The 23,876-nt window shown below is 49.5% G+C and overlaps 1 protein-coding gene and 1 non-coding gene across 14 annotated transcripts in view; both read left to right on the top strand.

Moving 5' to 3' along the window:
- Positions 1–1,848: 1,848 nt before the first annotated feature.
- The window catches only part of CHD4 (chromodomain helicase DNA binding protein 4), a 28,827-nt gene continuing 6,799 nt past the window's right edge, over positions 1,849–23,876 (top strand). For 2 of the 13 annotated variants that reach the window (XM_048216622.2, XM_048216620.2), the window contains exons 1-33: positions 1,849–2,004; positions 2,873–3,050; positions 6,629–6,750; positions 6,947–7,162; positions 7,380–7,498; positions 7,619–7,860; positions 8,116–8,243; positions 8,474–8,609; positions 8,763–8,941; positions 9,128–9,367; positions 10,245–10,448; positions 10,569–10,774; positions 11,130–11,261; positions 11,342–11,438; positions 12,350–12,541; positions 13,030–13,230; positions 13,421–13,558; positions 13,841–13,962; positions 14,057–14,230; positions 14,584–14,725; positions 14,812–14,943; positions 15,057–15,174; positions 16,640–16,764; positions 17,103–17,340; positions 17,492–17,667; positions 21,500–21,680; positions 21,765–21,851; positions 21,934–22,022; positions 22,126–22,259; positions 22,794–22,938; positions 23,053–23,218; positions 23,479–23,576; positions 23,684–23,813. In XM_048216622.2, coding sequence (XP_048072579.1) covers positions 2,951–3,050; positions 6,629–6,750; positions 6,947–7,162; positions 7,380–7,498; positions 7,619–7,860; positions 8,116–8,243; positions 8,474–8,609; positions 8,763–8,941; positions 9,128–9,367; positions 10,245–10,448; positions 10,569–10,774; positions 11,130–11,261; positions 11,342–11,438; positions 12,350–12,541; positions 13,030–13,230; positions 13,421–13,558; positions 13,841–13,962; positions 14,057–14,230; positions 14,584–14,725; positions 14,812–14,943; positions 15,057–15,174; positions 16,640–16,764; positions 17,103–17,340; positions 17,492–17,667; positions 21,500–21,680; positions 21,765–21,851; positions 21,934–22,022; positions 22,126–22,259; positions 22,794–22,938; positions 23,053–23,218; positions 23,479–23,576; positions 23,684–23,813 — 4,909 coding nt within the window. In that variant the 5' untranslated portion in view covers positions 1,849–2,004; positions 2,873–2,950. Of the gene's footprint in view, positions 2,005–2,872; positions 3,051–6,628; positions 6,751–6,946; positions 7,163–7,379; positions 7,499–7,618; positions 7,861–8,115; positions 8,244–8,473; positions 8,610–8,762; positions 8,942–9,127; positions 9,368–10,244; positions 10,449–10,568; positions 10,775–11,129; positions 11,262–11,341; positions 11,439–12,349; positions 12,542–13,029; positions 13,231–13,420; positions 13,559–13,840; positions 13,963–14,056; positions 14,231–14,583; positions 14,726–14,811; positions 14,944–15,056; positions 15,175–16,639; positions 16,765–17,102; positions 17,341–17,491; positions 17,668–21,499; positions 21,852–21,933; positions 22,023–22,125; positions 22,260–22,793; positions 22,939–23,052; positions 23,219–23,478; positions 23,577–23,683; positions 23,814–23,876 lie in introns of all 13 variants that reach the window. The other 11 variants (XM_026502595.4, XM_048216624.2, XM_048216631.2 and 8 more) reach the window with 10 other exon arrangements.
- Positions 23,254–23,393, top strand: LOC113258136 (small Cajal body-specific RNA 11). The gene has a single exon (XR_003317149.2). It is a non-coding gene; the product is annotated as a small Cajal body-specific RNA 11 (non-coding RNA).

The raw sequence follows: 23,876 nt of genomic DNA, 5'->3' as shown, positions 1-23,876 counted from the left end.
GAACCTCTACTGGGATCTGATCTCTCCTGAGACCAGTTGGCATTTGTTTTATTCTCTGTAACAGGAAATTGGGAAATAGCACTCATCAGTGTTCCCTTGACACCACGCATTCTATCTTGTCTCATAGTTTGATGGGTTGTTTATGCTTCTTGAAGGGAGGCACCTGTGGTCCTTGCATTCCCTGTGGTGCCCAGCTTGGTGCTTTACCAGGTACTCGGGCAACATCTGTTGAATGAACAGTGGTAGCAGTGAGGAGGGGGAGAGCGGGTCTTGGTTCTTGGCATATATATAACAGGATTCTCACTTCACATCTTGGTGGGATGTCCATCCATGGGAGTGGCCCAGGCCTGTTGGACCACCTGACCTGGGGAGGCAGGGTGACGTGGGAGAAGGACTGCTGAAATGTTGAGAAATAGTCTAAAGACTCCTTTCTAAAGATAGGCGTTTATAATTATTATGGGATGCTGTGGCTGAATTAAACTTTATGTAAATGGCTCATCTGGCCAGCATGGTATTTGGTTGGCCTTACTCAAAACTGAAGAGCTAGAGGTAAGCATCTGGAGAATAACTGGATTTTGGTGGGATTGGGTGGGGCCCTAGGTTGACTCTCAGTTCCTGAGTGTCTGGAAATGATGGGATGAGGGAAGGTAGGGCTTGTCCTAGACATCAGAGGCTTTATGCCAGGATACTGCTTTGGCCCAGAAAGGGATAAAGGTGTGTACAAGTCGGGGCGGGCACACGGCAGTGTGGGTAGCCTGCTTCACCCTTGTGGCTCTGGGTGTTAGAATAGACTGACAGCCTGTGGAGGTGGGGAGGTTTGAATATGAATATTATGGGATGCCTGGCTGGAAAGGTATGGGGTGGTGGCTGGAGATGAAACATTATGGGATGTGACACTGGGTTGTGCTGGGAGTATTATACTATGTCTTGTGGACCACCGGCTCCTTGACATTATTATGGGATATCAGGGTGTGGGTGGGGGAGTAAAATTATGGGATATCTTTCCAGCGTTAGAGGAAAGGAGATTAGATGTCCATCTGTAGGGTGACAGTAGGGCTGCCGATCATTATGGGATATCTCTTTGACAGAGGAGAAGTGGCTATTAACGGGCTGTGGAGTTAGAATGAACGTATGAAGGCTGAGGGTGGTGTTGAGGATCTAGACCCCAGCCTGCAGGGGCTGAGGGCAGCTCGGGCTAGGGGGTTGGTTATTATGGGATGTCAGTATAGAAAGTGGGAAACTGATTATTACGGGATGTGTGTGGGAGGAGGCCGAAGTGTCCGTTGTTGTAATGTGGGGGGGGGGGAAGTTTCTGACTATTATGGGATATCAAACTGGGGGTGGATGAAGAGTGGTTATTATGGGATGTCTGTGGGGGATGGGGATGAGTATTATGGGCTGTGAGGCTGAAGTGCTGGGAGGGGTGCTTATTATGGGATGGCCATGGGGAAGGAGAGGTGACGAATTATTATGGGATGTTAGCATTAGGGCCAACAGTGAAGAAGTTGGCAAAGGATGGCTATTATGGGATGTCTGAGGTGGGGAAAGGGTTAGTTGCAAAAGGTCTGCAATATCATGAGATGTCAACAGCCTTGGCATATAGGTGTATGGAGTGTGTGTGTGGGGGGGGTGGTGGTGGTGGGGGGGTGTCCGTGTGTATTATGGGATGGCCAGGAGGTGGGTGGTTGCCCGGGTGACACGCGCGCGCGCGCTCGAAGGGGGCGTGGCCAATGGTTGCCTGAGCGACGAGGGGGCGGGGGTTGCCCGGGAGACCTAAGGAGGAGGGTGGCGGTAGTGGAGGGGGGGTTGGAGTTGGTTGAGGTTATTATGGGCTGTCCGTGGGGGGGCGGGGCCTGTGCGGTGGGATTTCCCGGCCGGTGTTTCGGGCCCTTTAAGAGGCGACGCCGGAGCCGGAGCCATTTTCCCCCCTTCGGCCGCGGCGAGGAGGAGCCGGAGCGGGAGTGACACCGGGCCGGACCCAGCGCGACCTGCGGCGGCTCCGGGGTGAGGAGAGCGCGGGGTTCCCAAAGAGACGCCCCTCTCAGCCCGACCAGCCCCCAAGCTCATCCCTCCACCCACCCCTTCCTCAGACGTCCCGGACTCGCGGACCGCCCCCTACCCAGTGGAGCAGACCCTTCCTTCCCTTGCCTGCAGGGCGGCCTCCCCCACCCCACCCCCACCCTAAGCCGGCCCGAGTCTTGCTCCCCGCGACTCCCACCTCGGGCTTGGTCTCCCACAATGCCCGGCGCCCGCCCCCTCGCCCTTTGCTCACTTGCCCCCCGGGACACGTGGCCCGGCCCCCTGCCCGGTGGGCGCTCCCTCGCCCCCCGCGTCCCAGCCTCCAGCCCCCTAGAGCGCCCGAGCCTCCACGCCCCCTCGGCCCCGCAGCTCCTCGGGGGAACCTGAGTTGTCCCAGAGGACAGCCTTTGGAGAGCTGCCCTGTCTGGGGACTGGCCCCTCCCCAGGCGCAGGGAGGCGCCCCCCCACCCCCAAGTGACCTTGTGTCCCCGAGCGCCTCGCCGCCTGCCGCCTCCCCCGGCCCCCCCGCGCCGCGGCTACTCGGACCCCCCTCCCCCCCGTCACACCCTGCTCGGTCCAGCCTGGTTTCTCCCCCTCCCCACGCCTGCACCAGCCTGCCCTCGGGGGCGTCGCTCCCGCTCATCTGGGGGGCTCCGGTTGGGGAGCCGGCTTCCGGGCTGCCCTCGAGGAGTGTGGAACTAAGTTCAGCCTGAGTGGTTCGGGTGCCCTGCTAGGGTGGCTGGGGTGGGGGGGCCGCTGGTGGTGGTGGGCGGAAAGAGCGGGTGGGTGTGGGGGAGGGGGACAGTGCGCGTCACTGACTGTTCTCTCTTTCTTCCCCCCCTCCCCCGCACAGTGACTCGGGCCAGTGTAGAGGGCCCCAGGCCGCAGGCAGGAGCAGCTGGGCCAATTCCCTGGCCGGGAGCGGAAGGGGATGGCGTCGGGCTTGGGCTCCCCGTCCCCCTGCTCGGCGGGCAGCGAGGAGGAAGATATGGATGCACTTTTGAACAACAGCCTGCCCCCACCCCACCCAGGTAACATCTTCCCCAAGGGCCCAGGGCAGGAAGGAGGCATTTGGGCCCTCCCTAGCGACTCTGGTGAGGCAGGGTTGAGTTTCTCTCTCTCTCTGTGCGGAGTCTGAGGTGGAGGGCACCCGAAGGGAGTGGTTCCCTTCTGCGGAGCTCTTGTGGGAGGGGGTGGAAGCCATGTGCCTCCTGGACTCTGGGACCGAGATGCAAGCTTGCTGCACTGTCTTCAGGAATGCTATGCAGTTCCCGGTTGAGGTAGCTCGCCGGGTTGGTCGACTTTACCTTCTGTGGGTCCATGGAAGAATGCAGGTGGCTGGGACCCCTGGAGGCCGGGTGGGGTTGGGGGGGGTGGGTGTTGAGGATTGCATGTTGGAGACCAGGCGGTCATCTGTGTTAGCAGGATCCTGTGGTTGCTGCTGTGGAAAGGAGAGAGGGAGTGCTGGTTACTCTCTATCTGATTATTTTTAGCTTCTGATCAGTTACCGGTTTTCTGTGCTGTCTCAACTGTGTGAAGTTTGAATTGCGCTCCTCAGCCGGGATGTAAAGCGCTTTTAGCCAGGCCGATTGCTGGAATGTTTCAAGTGGGGAAGTGATGGGGGCTAGGGGTAGGATGTCACAGCCTGAAGGATATACTAGGGAGGGGCAAAAGAACAGAGGTGACACTCTGGGCACCCCCCCTTCCCGTGGCAAGTGGACATAATATAGGCTTTTTTCCTAGAGGCTTCTGCCTCCGTGCAGGGAGCCTAGGGTTTGGGCTGGTGGCATGAAGTGTTTGTGTAGGTGTGTTGGGGGTTGTTCTGTCTGTGTTTGGGGGTGGCTCCTTGGACTGGCCAAACCCGTATGGTTATAATCACCCTGCCTGATTGGAGTAGCCCTTGTCTCTTCTCAGATGGTGATTGATGTCATGCATCTAAGTGGATGTCTCTCTCTCATTTGTCTTTCCTTTTAAAGAGCCCTTAGCTAAGTCACCTACTTGTTTCCTTGACCTTTTTTGAGCTTTTTTTTTATGCCATTTTTTTTAATCTTCTCTGCTTATATTTATTTTTCCTTTAATTCCGGGGCTTGCTGGTCCTGTTTTTGTTTCCCATCAAACATCTTTCATTTCTGCCTTCTCTCTCCTTAGCTCTAGCAGCAAGTTGAGGTAGTCTGGGAAAGATGTTTCTGCATTTGGCATTTTCTAAGTTGGAAGTCTTCGTTTGAAACTGAGGCCACTTAAGAGAGGGGTCAGTCTTGTTACTGAGTCTTCAGCTGTTGGGATAAGAAACTTAGGCTTGAGTCTCATCACTGTGTAGGCCAAGGTGGCAAATTTCTGTGCTGTTGCCCAAGATGGGGGTGGGGTGGTGGTATTGGTAATATGATCTGATCCTTTCTGTGAGGGGCCAGAGAAGTAGTAGTGCTATCCAGCCAATGTTGGTTCCACATCTTGGCTTCCCATTGGCCCCTTGGTCTGGGGCTGCCCCCGTGTTGATTGGGAGCTGTGCAGGCTCCCAGGGTGAACTCTGCCCCAAGCTGTAGCATGACCCAGTTTTTCCACTTGCCACACCCCATTCCTGCCCCTTTCCCAAATCTTCTTTTATGTCTTAGCCACTTTGCCGCATGTTGTCTCAGCACATTATCTGCCTGAGAAGTTTGGGGGTCTTATGTGTGGATGGGTGTGCCCTTCACCTGTATGGGTTTGTCCTTGTATCCAGCTTTTCTGGAGGTGAGGAAGATGAGGAACCGAGAGAAATGTAACTTATTAGTGAGGGGGACGACATGGAGATTGCTGGGGAGAAGCCTTAAGAAAATGGTTCTTTATGGTGAGATCCAGGCTGGTGGTGTTCCATTCCCAAGGGAATGGGAGGGGCTTTCTTATGCCTGGCCTGATCCTGGGCTGAGTCGGGGGAGGCTGATGGTGCTTTGTCAAGCTTAATGTCTCATGTTCTCTAGTATCTGCCTTGCTCAGGAAGGGCGGAGCCAGAGGCAGTTTAGGGCTAGTTCTGGGGTCAGGGGCTAGGAGCATGTGTAGGATTGAAGGAAGCATATTGTTGTCCAGCACTGTCCAGGTGCTACTCCTTTTCTCTTGGTGTAGACAGCACTCCCATATGTTGAATAGGTGGCTACTTCTAATCTGTGAGAGGTGGTTTAGGACCTATGGCTTGGACTCTTGGAAAGGTAGGTGGTGAGGAGGAAACTGAGTTGTAGAGACTTCTTGTGGACCCCTGTTCCTTAAGGTATATCTTTTGGATATCAAAAATTTGACAAGGTTGTATAGCTCTGACCATAGCTCCACTGAGCCTTTGTTAAATCTAAGTTCTGATGATTGGAAGAATAACTATGATTGAGGGAGTAACCCAGTGCCTCTTGTATTACCCTTCATGTTTGTCTTGGGTTTCCTTGCCTAGGACACATTAGAGTGGTCTCTTGAGAACTATGTCATCCCAGAATAGGTGTTAGGAGAAGGGGCATGTGGACCTGGGGCCAGGTAGTAATTTGGGAAGTCTTTGTGAGGGTAGTCTTTCCTCGGCTACCTCTCTCAACCCCCCCCCCTCCCCTGCTACTTCCTGTCCTATGTTGGCAGCTGGGTGCCCTGGGCTGGCTTCTGCGGTCAGGAGCCATTTTCCCTCTCCTCAGTGGGTGAGGCACTCCCTCCTTCTCTCCACTCCCTTCTCCACTCCCCCCCTCCCTGGGCGGGGGTGGCTTAGGAAGAAGGAGAGAGAGGAGGGAGGAGGGAGGTGGTGTGAATGTGTGTTAGTTACAAAGGAAGCTGCATGTCCTGGCCTTCTCCTCCCCCTCTGTGCCCCTTCCCACCTATCCCTGCCCAGGAGCTCTCAGTATTACCCCCGGCTTTGTGTGTGCTCCCAGCCAGGAGAGGAGGTGGAGCCAGATGGGAGGAGGATGGGGGGGAGTGTGGAGGAGATGGTGACAGCTGGGCTGATTTGGGCCCCTGGGGAGAAGAGGCTACTGACCCAGGAGAAGCTGGGGAGGAACAGTGGAGCTGGAGATGGGGAAAGGAAATTATGTTTGGGAGTGGGTGTGATACTGGGCTGACAACTGAACCTGGGGCTTGAGGATTCTCGTGGTTTTAAGCAGTGATGACCCAAAGTGGGTAGTGAAGGGTGTGGTTTCTGGGACCCCTGGACTGATACCGTTCTGGGAATGTGGTGAAGATGTATTCTGTCGTTTTTGCCTTATGAGTAGGACCTTTCATTTTCATCCCCTGGTTTTGTAGGATATTTGGTGGACAGTTAGAGGAGGGCTAGACCTATTTCTCTTATTTGATTAATTCTAAGCAGCTTGCTTCAGCTGCGCTGGTGAACATATAGAGGACTCCTGTTAGGGATGAGGGAAAGGAGGCAGGGGTCTGGACAGCTGCCCGAGGTGGGCCTGGTCTGGCCTGACAGGCCTATTTCGGGTATATACAGCTCTCTCTTTGTCTGTTTTTGTCCTGAGTATCGGCTTCCTTCTGTGGAGAGTATAGCAGTTCTCTTCAGTGGAATCTGGGACAAGAGGTGGGGGAATAAAGTCTAAAGCCTCTGGATTAGGCTCTAACCTTTTGCTATTGATCTTTTCTCTACCTGCCTCTCTCTGCCAAATATATGTAGAAAATGAAGAGGACCCAGAAGAGGATTTGTCAGAAGCAGAAACTCCAAAGCTCAAGAAGAAGAAAAAGCCTAAGAAACCTCGGGACCCTAAGATCCCTAAGAGCAAGCGCCAAAAAAAGGAGGTGAGTGGGTGACTGGGTGTTTTGGGGAATAAGAAGAAGAAGCTCTGATGAGAACGGTTGCGGGGTGGGGGGCATTTGTTTCTTCTAGAGTGGTGGGCCAGGTCCTGGGGATGAGCCTCAGGGCTGTCCTGAGGTCAGCATGTGTGTAGCATGTGCGTGTCTGTCTCCCTCTCCCTCTTCCCCTTCCCTGCTCCAGCGTATGCTCTTATGCCGGCAGCTGGGGGACAGCTCTGGGGAGGGGCCGGAGTTTGTGGAGGAGGAGGAAGAGGTGGCTCTGCGCTCAGACAGTGAGGGCAGCGACTATACCCCTGGCAAGAAGAAGAAGAAGAAGCTTGGACCTAAGAAAGAAAAGAAGAGCAAGTCCAAGCGGAAGGAAGAGGAGGAGGAGGATGATGATGATGATGATTCAAAGGTGCCTGGACCTCTGTCCTCTCCTCTGTGCTTGCTGTTGACTTCCTGTCCTTTGTCTCCCAGAAACTGCACTGCCCCTTAGAGTGGTTTCTTTCCCCATTTGTAATGATTTTCTCTCCCCTCTCCTCCCCTAGTCTTGCAAGCTTTCATCTCAGCTCAGATTCCCTTTAGCGGTGTGGGCACTAGGTGTCAGGTCTTTGACCTTGCTCTCTCTGCAGGAGCCTAAATCATCCGCTCAGCTCCTGGAAGACTGGGGCATGGAAGACATTGACCATGTGTTCTCAGAGGAGGATTATCGTACCCTCACCAACTACAAGGCCTTCAGCCAGTTTGTCCGGTAAATAGGAGGGTCGAGGGTCCTGGGGAGCAGAGTGCTGGTATAATGTCTTCTCGCTTCTCTTTCTCTCTCTTTAATTCTTAAACTTTTTCTCTTTGTTCTTGTCTCTTTCTCCACCAGACCTCTCATTGCTGCCAAAAACCCCAAGATTGCTGTCTCCAAGATGATGATGGTTTTGGGTGCAAAGTGGCGTGAGTTCAGCACCAACAATCCCTTCAAAGGCAGTTCTGGGGCTTCGGTGGCGGCGGCGGCGGCGGCTGCGGTGGCTGTGGTGGAGAGCATGGTGACGGCCACTGAAGTTGCTCCACCTCCCCCCCCTGTGGAGGTGCCTATCCGCAAGGCCAAGACCAAGGAGGGCAAAGGTGAAATGGGACCCATCGCGGGGCGGGATGGCATGGGCTTGGGATATTAAAGACAGAGGAAGAATGGGAATGCTGTTCTGTCAGCTTAAAGATAGAGGAGTTTAAGGGAGAAATGAATCTTTGATTTAGGAGGGAAATTTGGGAAGCTGAATATGGGAAACCCGCTTAGATGGAGAATATTTTATTATCTTCCCCATCTTCTGCCTTGGCATGCTTTTGGATTATATGATCTTACCTGTGCTCTTCTGATTTTAGGTCCCAATGCTCGGAGGAAGCCCAAGGGCAGCCCTCGTGTACCTGATGCCAAGAAGCCTAAACCCAAGAAAGTAGCTCCCCTGAAAATCAAGCTGGGAGGTTTTGGTTCTAAGCGTAAGAGATCCTCGGTGAGAGCCCAGCCCATCCCTTTGGTGAGGGTGCCCTGTCTAGTCTGGGTCTAGCCTTCATGGTAGGCACGTTAAGAGTGGGGACTATTGGCCCCAGAACGTGGTGACTAGGCTTCTTACTTGGCCGTCCTTGCTGGGATTCTAGCACCCCTAGTAAGAGCGATCCCTTCTCTAGCATTCTCTTTCCCCTTGGCTTCAGTCTCTAAACTTATTCCTTTTCATTTTGCCAGAGTGAGGATGATGACTTAGATGTGGAGTCTGACTTCGATGACGCCAGTATCAATAGCTATTCCGTTTCTGACGGTTCCACCAGCCGCAGTAGCCGTAGCCGCAAGAAACTCCGAACCACTAAAAAGAAAAAGAAAGGTGTGTTTTTTTGGGGGGTCTGTGTATAATGGGATGGGGTGGGAATGACTGGGGAAGAATCTCCCTAAGGAGATCGGGGTTGGGTTTATTTTAGAGGGGGTGGGGGGAGGTAGTTTTTTTCTAATAACTGGGCTTTCCCTCTTCCTTGCCCAGGCGAGGAGGAGGTGACTGCTGTGGATGGTTATGAGACAGACCACCAGGACTATTGCGAGGTGTGCCAGCAAGGCGGTGAGATCATCCTGTGTGATACCTGTCCCCGAGCTTACCACATGGTCTGCCTGGATCCGGATATGGAGAAGGCTCCCGAGGGCAAGTGGAGCTGCCCACACTGCGTGAGTACCTGGCCATTGTGGCCCTTTGGAACCCTCAAGAGGAAGGGTGGGGTGATAGAGATCTTTTGGGACTGGGTGGTGTTGCTGGTGTGGACTTTGGGAAGCATTCAAAAGAATGATGGGTGTGGTTCCGACTTGGGTGGGTGGGGGGTGGTAATAATCCTACTCTGTGGTCCTTTACTGCAGGAGAAGGAAGGCATCCAGTGGGAGGCTAAAGAGGACAATTCAGAGGGTGAGGAGATCCTGGAAGAGGTTGGAGGAGACCCTGAAGAGGAGGATGATCACCATATGGAATTCTGTCGTGTCTGTAAGGATGGTGGGGAGCTGCTCTGCTGTGACACCTGTCCTTCATCCTACCACATCCACTGCCTGAACCCCCCACTTCCAGAGATCCCTAATGGTGAATGGCTCTGTCCCCGTTGTACGGTGAGTGATTGACCCTAGCCAAGGTGGGAGGTGCGGGTAGTGTAGTCTAGCAGAAGGGTATACCTCTTTTATATGTAGGTTTCGGGGGACTGAGGTGCAGGAGAGGTCATTGGAGATCTCTATCTTTTAGCCCTGAGACGGGTTATTTTCCTTTCTCATGTAGTCTGGAGATAGTTTTGTCTGGGAAAGTGTAGGATTAACTTTGAACAGAGGAGTTGATGCTTTGCCAGCTCTTTTAAGGGGTGTTCTTAAAGCAGTGTTCTTCCAGCCTAGAGCGTCCATTCTGCCTTGGCACCCAGCCTTGGGGTGTTGGTAGTTTAGAATGGTTAATAGGGTCACTTATTTATTTATTTTTTTTCAGTTGCTTATGAGAGGAATTTTGGGCTCAAAGTCTGGGAGTTTTCTGTGTTTTCCTTGTTCTGGGTTAAATTGTTGAAGTCTAGCCACTGGCTCTGTTAAACATATAGGAGTGATAGTGTCACTCAAATTCTGGGTGAAGGCCAGAATAGGGGAGGCAATTCTGTTATTCTTTACCTAGAGTGGTCCTTCTTGAAAGAGATTTTGAAAGATTGATTGATTGATTGATTTAAATTTATGAGAGAGGGAGAGGAAAAGAGCACAGGTGGGGGTGGGTGCAGAGAGGGAGAGGGAGAGGATCTCAAGCGGACTCCACACTGAGCCCCAATGCGGGGCTTGATCCCATGACCCCATGACCATGATCTGAGCTGAACCCAAGAGTCAGACTCCTAACTGACTAAGCTACACAGGCACCTCTTGAAATGAGATTTTAATAATCCTTTGATAAGGTTGAGGCTATGGGCTGTATCATTTCCTCTCCTCGATAATGATTTGATGTTGAATCCTTTTTTTCTTTCAGTGTCCAGCCCTTAAGGGCAAAGTTCAGAAGATTCTAATCTGGAAGTGGGGTCAGCCACCATCTCCCACACCAGTGCCTCGGCCTCCGGATGCTGATCCCAGTACTCCCTCTCCCAAGCCCCTGGAGGGGCGGCCAGAGCGGCAGTTCTTTGTGAAATGGCAAGGCATGTCTTACTGGCACTGCTCCTGGGTGTCTGAACTGCAGGTAAACCTGGGATAGGCTAGAGATCCGGGGGCTACAGTGCAGAGGGTCATGAGAAACAGCCTTGTGGGTGGAAGGAGCAGATGTCACTCCATGGTGGCTGAGCTGTCTTTCTGCTTGCAGTTGGAACTGCACTGTCAGGTGATGTTCCGAAACTATCAGCGGAAGAATGATATGGATGAACCACCTTCGGGAGACTTTGGTGGTGACGAAGAGAAGAGCCGGAAGCGCAAGAACAAAGACCCTAAATTTGCAGAGATGGAGGAACGCTTTTATCGCTATGGGATAAAACCTGAGTGGATGATGATCCACCGAATTCTCAACCACAGGTACCAGTGGAGCTGGGCTGGACTGGTGGTGGTCTTGGGCATAGTGGAGGTAGGCAGCGTATCCATTGGGATACTGCTGTCAAAGGAAGTAAGAAAATGGATGTCACTGGATTTAAACTTGGAGGAGACGTGTCGATATATTATTAACTGACTGAATCTTGGTATTTGAGCCACAGGAGAAGACTATAGATTAGATGCAATTTTAGGTCCAAAGACTGGTGTGGTAGAGACTCTGAATACATGTGGCATCTGGCCTTCCTAGAAGTCTAGTTTGGGACATAACGTTATTGGCACTTTTTGAGAGTGAGGTGTGGCCTTCTGGCTCTGAGGATTTTTTTTCTCCTTGACCTTGCAGTGTGGACAAGAAGGGCCACGTCCACTACTTGATCAAGTGGCGGGACTTGCCCTACGATCAGGCATCCTGGGAGAGTGAGGACGTGGAGATACAGGACTACGACCTGTTCAAGCAGAGCTATTGGAACCACAGGTGGGTGGCTTTGCTGAGGTGTGGAGTTGGTTCTTACTGAGAAGGACCTTGGGCAGCTGTGTGATGTCTGTCTTCTTTAGGGAGTTAATGAGGGGTGAGGAAGGACGACCAGGCAAGAAGCTCAAGAAGGTGAAGCTGAGGAAGTTAGAGAGGCCTCCTGAAACTCCTACAGTTGATGTGAGTTGGGGCAGAAGAGGGAGGGTACAGTTTGTCGGGGGGACGATACGGCCTGTGTGCTGCCGGCTGTGGATGGTGCTCCCGGTGACGCTCTGCCAGTAGGAACTTCAGAGCTAGAGTGCTTCTCCACTTCTCCACGTCTCTGAACCAGGGAAATGCTAGCATCATTTTCTCTTGGCATCATCAGAAAAATAAAAACCCAGGAGATGGTATTTTCTGTGATTGAGAAAGTGTTACCTAGGAATGGGTCACACAACTAAGCTTTTATGAAACTTGTATTGGAACCTGGGTCTTTTAACTCAATTTGTGGCTCAGTTCCTCTGGGTTTTATTTATGTAATAGAGCATAAGGACTGTTAATGTTAAAAATGACTCTAGGGGCACAGGGGGCGGGGGTGGCTCAGTGGTTAAGCGTCTGTCTTTGGCTCAGGTCATGATCACAGGGTCCTGGGATTGAGGCTTGGGTTGGGTTCTCTGCTCAGTAGGGAACCTGCTTCTCCTTCTCCCTCTGCCATTGCCCCCGCTTGTGGTTTCTGGCTCTGTCTGTCTCTCTGTCAAATAAGGAAATAAAATCTTTAAAAAGAAAAAAAGGTGATTTAAGGGAACATAAGATTATCGACCTGGTGGATCTTGATTAGCGGAATTTCTGTGTCGGTAGGGAAGCTATGATGTGTCTTTCGTCAGAGATCTGTAGGACCGAGATCTCCATCTGTCCGAGGGGTTAGTTGCCTTGCTTCCTGGAGGATCCTAAATCAAACGCAAAGTTACAGTAGCCGTTGAGGATCTTTCTTCCCACAATTCTTTGTGGCTCTTGAGGATCTCGTGAGGATGTGTGAGGAGCAAGCATCTGCTGTCTTATGGAAGGAAAGGCGTTCCTTGCCAGCTCTTGACTTCCTTCCTTTCATCCTTCAGCCAACAGTGAAGTACGAGCGACAGCCAGAGTACCTGGACGCTACGGGTGGGACCCTGCACCCCTATCAAATGGAGGGCTTGAACTGGTTGCGCTTCTCCTGGGCTCAAGGCACCGACACCATCTTGGCTGATGAGATGGGCCTTGGGAAGACTGTCCAGACAGCAGTCTTCCTGTATTCTCTCTACAAGGAGGTAGGAAAGCTGGGGCTGTTAGTTTTTTTGTGTGTGGATATTTCATGTTTGTGATTTTTTCACACTCTTGAGGAGAGAGAAAAAGGAAAAATTGGTCACAGAACTTGAACTCTGTTGAATGACAGTAAAATAGACAGATGTACACAGAGATGGGTTGAGGGGATGGAACCCTGGGTAGAACCAGTGGTGGACGCATAGAGCCTCAGTTTTGGGGGAACAGATACCCGTTGAGATAAGCAGAGTTGTGAGTGGAATTAGCACAGAAAGACTTATGGGAAGGGGTCGGGTTTTAAACTCTCTGTAAAGGCGGGTGTGCTGTGGGAAGGAGTAGGCAAGGCATTTTCACACGTAGACAAAGGTGAGGGTGGGAACAGCACACATAGGCCAGTGCTCAGCTGGCCTCAGGGGCAGTGGTAGACATGGGTGCTGGGCTGGTAGTGTGTCGGGGCCCTCCGTCCTTACTCTGCCACTGCTCTTCTTTCTCCAAGGGTCATTCCAAAGGCCCCTTCCTAGTGAGTGCCCCTCTTTCTACCATCATCAACTGGGAGCGGGAGTTTGAAATGTGGGCTCCAGATATGTATGTGGTGACCTACGTGGGTGACAAAGACAGCCGTGCCATCATCCGAGAGAATGAGTTCTCCTTTGAAGACAACGCCATTCGTGGTGGCAAGAAAGCCTCTCGTATGAAGGTATCTCAGTAGGGGGGAGATCACCCTAGAGGGAGTTGTTGCTGTGGGCTTAGTCTGCTTCCTTCTGATTCTAGTCTCTGGGCTGAGGCAGAAGGATAACATTTGGGAGAAGGGAAAACCCCGTAAGTCCCTCGGGTTAGCCTGCACTGGAAGGGTTGAACATTTGTGACCAGGTTGCCTCCTTGTGCAGAAAGAGGCATCTGTGAAATTCCACGTGCTGCTGACATCCTATGAGTTGATCACCATTGACATGGCTATCTTGGGTTCCATTGACTGGGCCTGCCTCATCGTGGATGAAGCACATCGGCTCAAGAACAATCAGTCAAAGGTGAGAGGGGAGGGAGGGAGGGAGGGGAGGTCATGGCCTCCTGTTTAAGTTTTTTAGTACTACCTACTCCTTAAAGGGAGACCTGGGAGGAGAAGACAGGGTCAGATGGTCTCTGCCTTCCCTCCTCACTTGTGATTCCTCTTGGTGGCCAGGCCTTAAAAGGGAGATGGAGATGGAGGGGCAGTGGGGGCTTAACCATTGGGCAGTAAACAGCTCAGGTTTGCAGAGATCTCCCAGAGCCCTCTTTTCATTGAATTTCATCTTCTCCATCTGCTTCTCCAGTTCTTCCGGGTGTTAAATGGTTACTCACTCCAACACAAGCTGTTGCTGACTGGGACTCCGTTACAAAACAATTTAGAAGAGTTGTTTCATCTGCTCAACTTTCTCACCCCCGAGAGGTTCCAGTAAGTATGTGTTTCTCCGTAATCAGCTGATAATTCTGCTTCTAATTCTTCCTGTTGCCCATTTCTTATATCACTCTCCTTTCTCTTTCTGAAGCAATTTGGAAGGCTTCTTGGAGGAGTTTGCCGACATTGCCAAGGAGGACCAGATTAAAAAACTGCATGACATGCTGGGCCCTCATATGTTGCGGCGGCTCAAAGCTGATGTGTTCAAGAATATGCCATCCAAGACAGAACTGATAGTGCGTGTGGAGCTGAGCCCTATGCAGAAGTGAGTCAGAAGGGACAGGAGCATTGACTCCATTTTGTAAAAGTAGTTAGACACCTGCTAGTCTGCAGAGGGTTTCTGATTCCTTCCTGCGCTCTGCTTCAAGGCATCTGGTGACGGGAGCGAGATCGTGCAGAAATCTAATGCCATAGTTCTTATTTAGTTAAATACCTTACTTAATGCAGTGGTGCTGGTGCTGGTGCCGGTGCCTGTAAGGGTTCCATCCGTTAGGTCCCAAAGTGAGATACGTTGGAAGGAAGATCTCAGACCTTGGGACCGTGTTGAGAGTCGGATAACGGTTAGGAGTCCTATACAGGCTCTCCAGTCTGACCTACCTCTTCATCTTGTCCATGTAGGAAATACTACAAGTACATTCTTACTCGAAATTTTGAAGCACTCAACGCTCGAGGCGGCGGGAACCAGGTCTCCCTGCTAAATGTGGTGATGGATCTGAAGAAGTGCTGCAACCACCCGTACCTCTTCCCCGTGGCTGCAATGGTAATGCTCCGCCGCCTCTGCTCCTCGCTGCGCTGCGATTGCTCCGTGTGGTTCCATGGTGTTTTCTTTCTTGCTGCTTTCCTCAGGAAGCCCCTAAAATGCCTAATGGCATGTATGATGGCAGTGCCCTAATCCGAGCATCTGGGAAACTACTGCTGCTGCAGAAGATGCTCAAGAACCTTAAGGAGGGCGGGCACCGCGTGCTCATCTTCTCCCAGGTATTGGGTGCGGCCGGGCCGGGAGCTTGAGAAAGCTGGAGACCGCCCTCAGTGACACGAGGAAAGCAATTGTCATCGGACTTCCCTTTCATTAAACTGTGCTCCTTTTCCAGATGACCAAGATGCTGGACCTGCTGGAGGATTTCTTGGAACACGAAGGTTATAAGTACGAACGTATCGACGGTGGGATCACCGGGAACATGCGGCAAGAGGCCATTGACCGCTTCAATGGTAAGTGGGACGGAGTGGTTTCAGTCCATGCGTTCTTATTCACTCGTGTCTTTCCATGGATTGCTTGTTCTTGTCTGTCTGCTTTTCTGTATGGTTCTTCAGGGTTTTTGTCACTTGTGATATGGAAGAGTGAAGCTTTTGAATGCCTTGATTGAAAGAATGTGTTGGACTATTCCTAGCGGATTTTTTTTTTCCCTTTGGAGTCTTCATTTTTTTTGCCACACGAAGTGCATTTTATTTAATCCTCTTCATTGTATCTTGAGTCCCAGAGAGGGACAAGACTTTACCAAGCTCGGTTAGCAAATTTGTGGCAGACCTGTCTCCATAGCTGCCAGTCCTCCCCCACTTCCTCCTCCTTATTTTTAATTTAATTAATTAATTTTTTAGAATGTTTATTTATTATTTTATTAATCTCTACACCCGCTGTGGGGCTTGAACTCGACCCCGAGATCAAGAGTTGCACACACTTCCAACTGAGCCGGCCAGGCGCCCCTTCATTTTTTATTTTAAAATAATTTTGGACTTAAAAGTAGCAAAAAATAATACAGAGTTCATATATATTCTTCACTCAGCTTCTCTTAATAATAACCGCTTACATAACCACGGTACAACTGTCAAAAGCGGGAAGTGATGACTGATGTCATACTCGTAACTAAACTCTAGACCTTCATTGAATGTCACCAGTTTTCCTCCTAATGTCCTTTTCCTATTTCAGGATCCAATACCCGATCCCCCATTGCATTTGGTTGCTGTGTCTCTTCCTATCTGTGACAGTTCTTCATTCTTTTCTTTGCTCTCGTGCCCTTGATACTTGTGAGGATCATTGGTTAGTTATTTTATAGAATGTCTCTTAAGTTTGGGTTTGTCTGATGTTTCTCATGGCAGGTCGAGCTTCTTAGACATTTTGGGCAAGAATGCCATAGAAACAATGCTGTGTTCTTTTCATTGCATCATATCAGGGAGGACATGGTGTTGGTAATGTCCCATTACTGGTGATGTGAATCTTGATCACTTGGTTCAGATGGTGTCTGCTTAGTTTCTACACAGTAAATGTATTCTTTTTCCCGTTAGAATTGATATTGATAAATGCCTTTTTTTTTTTTTTAGTTGAAGTAAAGTTGCACAAGAGTGTTACATTAGTATCAGCTATGCAAGGTAGTGACTGGACAACTGTGAGTTAGGTTCACCACGACTACAGTATCACTAGTTGTATTCCCTGTGCTCTGCCTTTCACCCCCATGACGTACCCATTCCATAACTGGATGAGGGAGGTATTTGAGACTATGGTCACGCACCGTTTCTCCTTAAACTTGCGCATTGATTTTAGCATCCATCCGTGGACCTTGCTTACAGTGATTACGACTGTGGTGTTTGCTGATGATGTTTTGTATTTCTGACATGCCTTCTACACTTACTAATTGGAGTTCGGGAGACTCTTCTAATGGTCTTTTGGTTCCTTTCTTAGCACCGGGTGCTCAACAGTTCTGCTTCTTGCTTTCCACTCGAGCTGGGGGCCTTGGAATCAATCTAGCCACTGCCGACACAGTTATTATCTATGACTCTGACTGGAACCCTCATAATGACATCCAGGTGAGCAGGGGTAGTGGCTTTCGTATGCGGTAGCTCACTGGTAATGCAAGTGTTCTCTGTGAGGGCTCCACCATCTGGAATGACTTGTTTAAGGGGGAAACAATAGATTCTTTTTATGTCTTTTACCTTATTGTGAACCAGAGAGTTTGGGTTAGCTATGGTCCTATTTGGGGTAATATGATAGAGGGTGGGGCTCTGGGGGGGATAATTTTAGAGTTCTATGTGAAAGCAAGCTGCCTTGTGCTGAATTTAGCTTATTATGTGGACATCAGGGCAAGAGCAGAAGCCGGAAAATACGGTTACTTCAATTTCTGACTTTGTTTTGTGCCCAACTTCAGGCTTTTAGCAGAGCTCACCGTATTGGGCAAAATAAGAAGGTGATGATCTATCGGTTTGTGACCCGTGCGTCAGTGGAAGAGCGCATCACCCAGGTGGCAAAGAAGAAGATGATGCTGACGCATCTAGTGGTTCGGCCTGGGCTGGGCTCCAAGACTGGATCCATGTCCAAACAGGAGCTTGATGACATCCTCAAGTTTGGCACTGAGGAACTATTTAAGGATGAAGCCACAGACGGAGGTGAGCTAGTCAGGACCTTGTTTTGGTGTGGGGCTAGGCCTCTTCAAAGGATATATTTGATACATAGCGTCCTGAGACTTGGACCTAGGGTCCTGTGAGATTTTTTACCACTGTAGCTGCTGAAGCTGACTTCGAGGGTGATTCTTTATAGGAGGAGACAACAAAGAGGGAGAAGATAGCAGTGTTATCCACTATGATGACAAGGCCATTGAGCGACTTCTGGACCGTAATCAGGATGAGACAGAAGACACAGAATTGCAGGGCATGAATGAATATTTGAGCTCGTTCAAAGTGGCCCAGTACGTGGTACGGGAAGAAGAGATGGGGGTGAGTATGAGTCCAAGGCAATGCTGTGCTTGGTGATTGGTCTGGAAATTGTTGTTGAGACAAGAGGAAAACATCCGTACATAAGTCAGTACATTGATGAATTGATATACCTCTTCCTTTGAAAATAAATACTATCACGTATGGGCAATCACATTCTCATTTTTGCCATGGCTGTCAGGAAACTCACAGCCAAATTTCACACTCAAAACTTATATTAGCTCTTCCTTATCAGAATCTCATTTTTGCTTATGTATTTTATTAACTCTACAAATAAACTTCTGATTGCTATCTCAAGTCTCTTTGGAGAAAAGGCAAGAGATGAGATACATATGTAAGCAGCCTACATCCCTATACTTTTTAAAACATTAGAATTGTTTTCCCTTCTTCTCTTCTCTTCCTTTTCTGGGTCTTTTTTTTACCAAAAACAAAAAATCTAAAACTGATAATGTGTGGCTTCTTTAATGATCACCCCTGCCCCCGAAAACTGGAGTATAAAATGAAAAAAACAAAATCACTTTCTCTTCTGGTCCCCTTTAGACCACTCAACTCAGGGTTATTTGAATTGGCATAGATTTCTGGTAGTCTTTGCCATCTTTTCTCATCCTTCCCACTCAAAATCATTCCCCTTACTATGTTTTCCTCATATATACCTGTTACCTTTGTTCTCTTCTGGAGGTGATGCTGCCAGCCTCGGTTGTGTATAACTGTGGCTGAAAATTCTGACCTAGATCTGTGGACCAGTGGGATTCCATCACAGCAGCCCTCCTGTAAGGTGCTCCGTGTTTCTGTCAGGGCAGTGGCTGTATGGGGATGATTGGCTGGGGCAGCACATGCTGAGTGGGAATGGAGGCAGTCCTCCCATTGATAACCTTTGCTGTCAACTACTCAGGTATACAAATGGTCCTCTCTTAAGTGGCTGCAGCTGCTCTTTACCTTTTTTAAATCATATTTTTTGAATAAATGGTAATTCACGTTCAAGATTCAAAAGATAGAAGGTATCTATCTCTTTTCCATCTATTTCCCTCCCTGGAGATAACCGATGTTTTCAGTTTCTTGTATATTTTTCTAAAGATATTTTACGTGCATACAAATTACATGTATATGTATCCATGTATATGCACACATGCATGTGCTCACATACACACACACAAACCCCTTTTTCCCTTTTTTTTTTTTTTTTTTTTTTTTGAGAGAGAGTGCATGAGCATGAGGAGGGGCAGAGGGAGAGGGAGAGAGAAAATCCTAAGCAGGCCCAGCACGGAGCCCAAAATGGGGCTCGATCTCAGAACCCTGAGATCTTGACCTGAGCCAAAATCAAGAGTTGGTTGCTTGGGTGGTTAACCAGCTGAGCCACCCAGGCGCCCTTCCCTTTTCCCTTTAAACACAAAGTAGTTTGTTACACATAATGTTCTGTACCTTGATTTTGTCCACGTAATGAACTTTAGAGATTTAGGAGCGTCTGTGTGGCCGGTCGGTTGAGCATCTGACTCTCGATGTCACCTGAGATCATGACCTTGGGGCCTTGGGATCGAGCCCCCCTTCCCCCCAGGCTCTGCCCTCAGTGGGGAGTCTGTTGGGTTTCTCTCTCCCTTGCTCTCTGCCCCCCCACCCCCCTCTCACACTGTCTCTCAATAAATAAATAAAATCTTTTAAAAATAAATAAGGGGTGCCTGGGTGGCTCATGTGCTCAGGCATCTGCCTTTGGCTCAGGTCCTGATCCCAGGGTCCTGGGATTGAGCCCCACATTGGGCTCCCTGCTCAGCGGGAATCTCCTCCTCCGTCCTTGTCCCCTCTCTCTCTGAATGCTTCTCTCCGCTCCTGCTCTCTCAAATAAATAAAATCTTTAAATAAATAAATAAAATAAATTTTGGAGATTTAGTCCAAATTGGTACATTAAGACATCCCCTCCTCTTTTTTTATTTTATTCGAGAGAGAGAGCAAGCGTGTGTGCACAAGCAGAAGGGGAGCTGCGGAAGGGGCGCCTGGGTGGCGTAGTCGTTAAGCGTCTGCCTTTGGCTCAGGGCGTGATCCCGGAGTTGTGGGATCGAGCCCCACATCAGGCTCCTCCGCTGGGAGCCTGCTTCTTCCTCTCCCACTCCCCCTGCTTGTGTTCCCTCTCTCGCTGGCTGTCTCCACCTCTGTTAAATAAATAAATAAAATCTTTAAAAAAAAAAAAAGAAAAAGAAAGAAGGGGAGCTGCGGAGGGAGAGGGAAAAGCAGACTCCCTGCTGAGCAGGGAGCCTGATGTGGGGCTCTGTCCCAGGACCCTGAGATCATGACCAGAGCTGAAGGCACATGCCTAACAGACTAAGCCACCCAGGAACCCCCTAAAGATTTTATTTTTTTAAGTAATTTCTACACCCTTGGGGCGCCTGGGTGGCTCAGTCGTTAAGTGCCTGCCTTCAGCTCAGGTCATGATCCCAGGGTCCTGGGATCGAGCCCTGCATCGGGCTCCCTGCTCAGCTGAGAGCCTGCTTCTCCCTCTGCTTTCCCTCGCACCCCCTCTCATGCTTGCACTCACTCTCTCTCAAATAAATAATTAAAATCTTAAAAAAAAAAAATCTCTACACCCACCGTGGGCCTCAAACTTAACAACCTTGAGATCAAGAGTTGTGTGCTCTATTGACTGAGCCCAGCCCAGGCTCCCCTCCCCCTTTTTTGCTGCATAATAGATCCTTGTTTGGAAGTACCGTAACTTATTTTATTTTATTTTTTTAAAGATTTTATTTATTTGAGAGAGAGAGACAGCCAGCGAGAGAGGGAACACAAGCAGGGGGAGTGGGAGAAGAAGAAGCAGGCTCCCAGCGGAGGAGCCTGATGTGGGGCTCGATCCCAGAACTCCGGGATCACGCCCTGAGCTGAAGGCAGACGCTTAACGACTGAGCCACCCAGGCGCCCCTATTTTTTAAAATTGTTTGGATATTTGTATATTTTGTGAAATGATAGACATGAAAAGTCTGGTCAACATCTGTCACCATGCATACTTAACACATTTTTTTTTTCTTGTGATGAGAACTTCTAAGATCTACTTTGAGTAACTTTCCAATATGCAATACAGTGTTATTAACTGTAGTCACTGCTGTGCATTCCATCCCCAGGACTTGTTTATAACTGGAGTTTGTACCTTTTGATCCTCTTCACCCATGTTGCTCACTCCCCACCCCAGGAATTTATTTGGTTAGTTCCATCATGATGGACATTTAGGTGGTTTCTGCTATTATGCTGTTAGTTGTGGTTTAGTTGTAATGTAAGGGATTTGGAATCAAGTACTGGTCCTGAAGTGTCTGAAAAAAATACGAGACTTTCAGAGGAGCATAAATATTACTGGGACATAAAGGATATATATGTGTAATTTGTTGGTTTGTTTTTTGGGCTTTTTTGCACATAGTTGGCAAACTTTTGTGAAGTTGTGAAGAACAGAAGAGCTTATGGCCCTTCTACTTTATGTCTTATGAAATCTTTTGCAGCATTTCAGAAGCTCTTCCGTCTGCCTTGCTGTGTAACCTCTCTTTTCTACATTTTGCTGTCTCCCAACTGTATAGGTGTCAAAGGGGTTAGAAGAAAGCATACTGTCTCTTCACTCTTCTCTTGCGATAACAGCGTCATCCCATGTTTTTCTTTAGTTATGTTGACTGCTGATCTATGCATAATTGTGAGGAGCCATGTCCTGTCAATTAAATTTCTTTTTAAGTTCTTAGGTCCAAGCAGGCACACTAAGTATTTCAGAGTCCTGTCCTGAAAAGGAGCTAGCAGAATGGGAACTGTGAGGACCAGGGGTAGCTGGTGGTGCTGACTTCAGCACCCCTGAGTCCTGGCCCTCCCTCTGTCCCAGGAGGAAGAGGAGGTAGAACGAGAAATCATAAAACAGGAAGAAAGTGTGGATCCTGACTACTGGGAGAAATTGCTGCGGCACCATTATGAGCAGCAGCAAGAAGATCTAGCCCGAAATCTGGGCAAAGGAAAAAGAATCCGTAAACAGGTCAACTACAATGATGGCTCCCAGGAGGACCGAGGTGTGTGTGGCCGGCCCCGCCCCCCACCCATGGGCCGTTCCACTAGAGCAGTGGGCCCCGCTCATCTGCCCTCTCTCCCTCCAGATTGGCAGGACGACCAGTCCGACAACCAGTCCGATTATTCAGTGGCCTCAGAGGAAGGTGATGAAGACTTTGATGAACGATCAGAAGGTGAGAGCTGTACGTTTTTGCTGGCTTTTTAAATATCGCTTTGTTTAACCAGTGTCACTCATACATCTTTACCTTCTTGCAGCTCCCCGCAGGCCCAGTCGTAAGGGCCTGCGGAATGATAAAGATAAGCCATTGCCTCCTCTGTTGGCTCGTGTTGGTGGGAATATTGAAGTAAGTGTCATTTGAGTTTAAGGAGGGGTGGGTGAGTGCTAGATATTTGGTCTTTGATGGAGTAAGGCCTGCTCTCTCTCACCTAGCCTCCTTCTTCCTCTAGGTACTTGGCTTTAATGCTCGTCAGCGAAAAGCCTTTCTTAATGCAATTATGCGATATGGGATGCCACCTCAGGATGCTTTTACCACCCAGTGGCTGGTGAGAGATCTGCGAGGCAAATCAGAGAAAGAGTTCAAGTAAGTTGAGAGGTGGAATGACTGATGTAGAAGCGAGAGCTTTTATTTATTTTTTATTCTTTTTTGCTTTTTCTTTTTTAAAGATTTTATTTATTTATTAGAGATAGAGACAGACCGACAGAGATAGCGAGAGAGAGCAGGGAGCCCGATATGGGGCTTGATCCCAGGACTCTGGGATCATGCATGACCTGAGCCGAAGGCAGACGCTTAACTGACTGAGCCAGCCAGGAGCGCCAAGCAAGAGCTTTTGATCTCTGGTCATTCCACGGTACTAGTCCAGGCTGTGCAGGGAAATTGGCAGTTTCTCTGTTGAAGTTGACAGGTGTAGCTATTAGAAAATAGGGTTCTTTGTGTTCCTAGCTTCCCTGGAGGAGAACCTCACGCATGTTGTGGGGTCTGGAGAACCGGCCTTCGTGCGACGGCAGGCTTTATATCAAGATGTAGTCAGAGTTGTTGTCTAGGATAAGTGGGAAAGATGTCATCTAAGAGTTGGCCTGATTGCTGTTTAACTCATTTCTCACTTCTTCACTACAGGGCTTATGTATCTCTTTTCATGCGACATTTATGTGAGCCTGGAGCTGATGGGGCTGAGACCTTTGCTGATGGTGTCCCCCGAGAAGGCCTGTCTCGCCAACATGTCCTTACTAGGATTGGTGTCATGTCCTTGATTCGAAAGAAGGTGAGCCCTGAGCTTCTCTGCATTGTTCAGAGTTTCTAGGGGAAACTAGAGGGCCAATAGGAAAGGAGCCTAGAGCTGGAATTGGGTCTTCACCTTGTTTTCCCATTGCTACAGGTTCAGGAGTTCGAACATGTCAATGGGCGTTGGAGCATGCCTGAACTTGCTGAAGTAGAAGAAAACAAGAAAATGTCCCAGCCAGGGTCACCTTCCCCAAAGACTCCTACACCGTCCACTCCAGGGGACACACAGCCCAATACCCCTGCACCTATCCCACCTGCTGGTAAGTCTGCCTGTACTGTCCTTTTCTGTCCTTTTTTGTCCTTGCCAGTGCTTTTTCTGTTCTCTTGTGCTCAGCTCTGACAGGGGAGTCTGGCAGGACACACAGCAATCTCCCTCTCAGTTTAGGAGAGCCGTCCTAAGAATAGGGCTGGCTCTTAAAGGCACGAGAGGACAATTTAAGATTAGACCAACTGAGGAGGCGTGACCTTCTCTCTGATCTAGAACCTTCTTCGTAATTAAATGCCTTCTATTGGTCTGCAGAGGATGGGATAAAAATAGAGGAGAATAGCCTCAAAGAAGAAGAGAATGCAGAAGGAGAAAAGGAGGTTAAGTCTGCAGCCCCGGAGGCCGCTGTTGAGGTAAGATCTGGGGATGACTGGATGCCATACCGAAGGTAAATGGATAAGTCTACTTGTCCTTTTGGTTGCTGGCCTATCTGTCTCAACTTCTGTATTTTTTCCTTAAGTGTACACAACCCCCTGCCCCTGCCTCAGAGGATGAAAAAGTCCTTGTTGAACCTCCCGAGGGAGAGGAGAAAGTGGAAAAGGCAGAGGTGAAGGAGAGAACAGAGGAACCGATGGAGACAGAGCCCAAAGGTATCCATATTTTTAAGTTACTGCATCCAGATCCCTGTGAAGCTCTTGGACTTCTAGCTGGGC

This window comes from Ursus arctos, unplaced genomic scaffold (genome assembly GCF_023065955.2).
Source record: "Ursus arctos isolate Adak ecotype North America unplaced genomic scaffold, UrsArc2.0 scaffold_26, whole genome shotgun sequence".
In the NCBI taxonomy this organism is placed as follows: domain Eukaryota; kingdom Metazoa; phylum Chordata; class Mammalia; order Carnivora; family Ursidae; genus Ursus; species Ursus arctos.
Note: the sequence above shows the minus strand (reverse complement) of the source record. Positions and strands in the feature narration are given on the sequence as shown.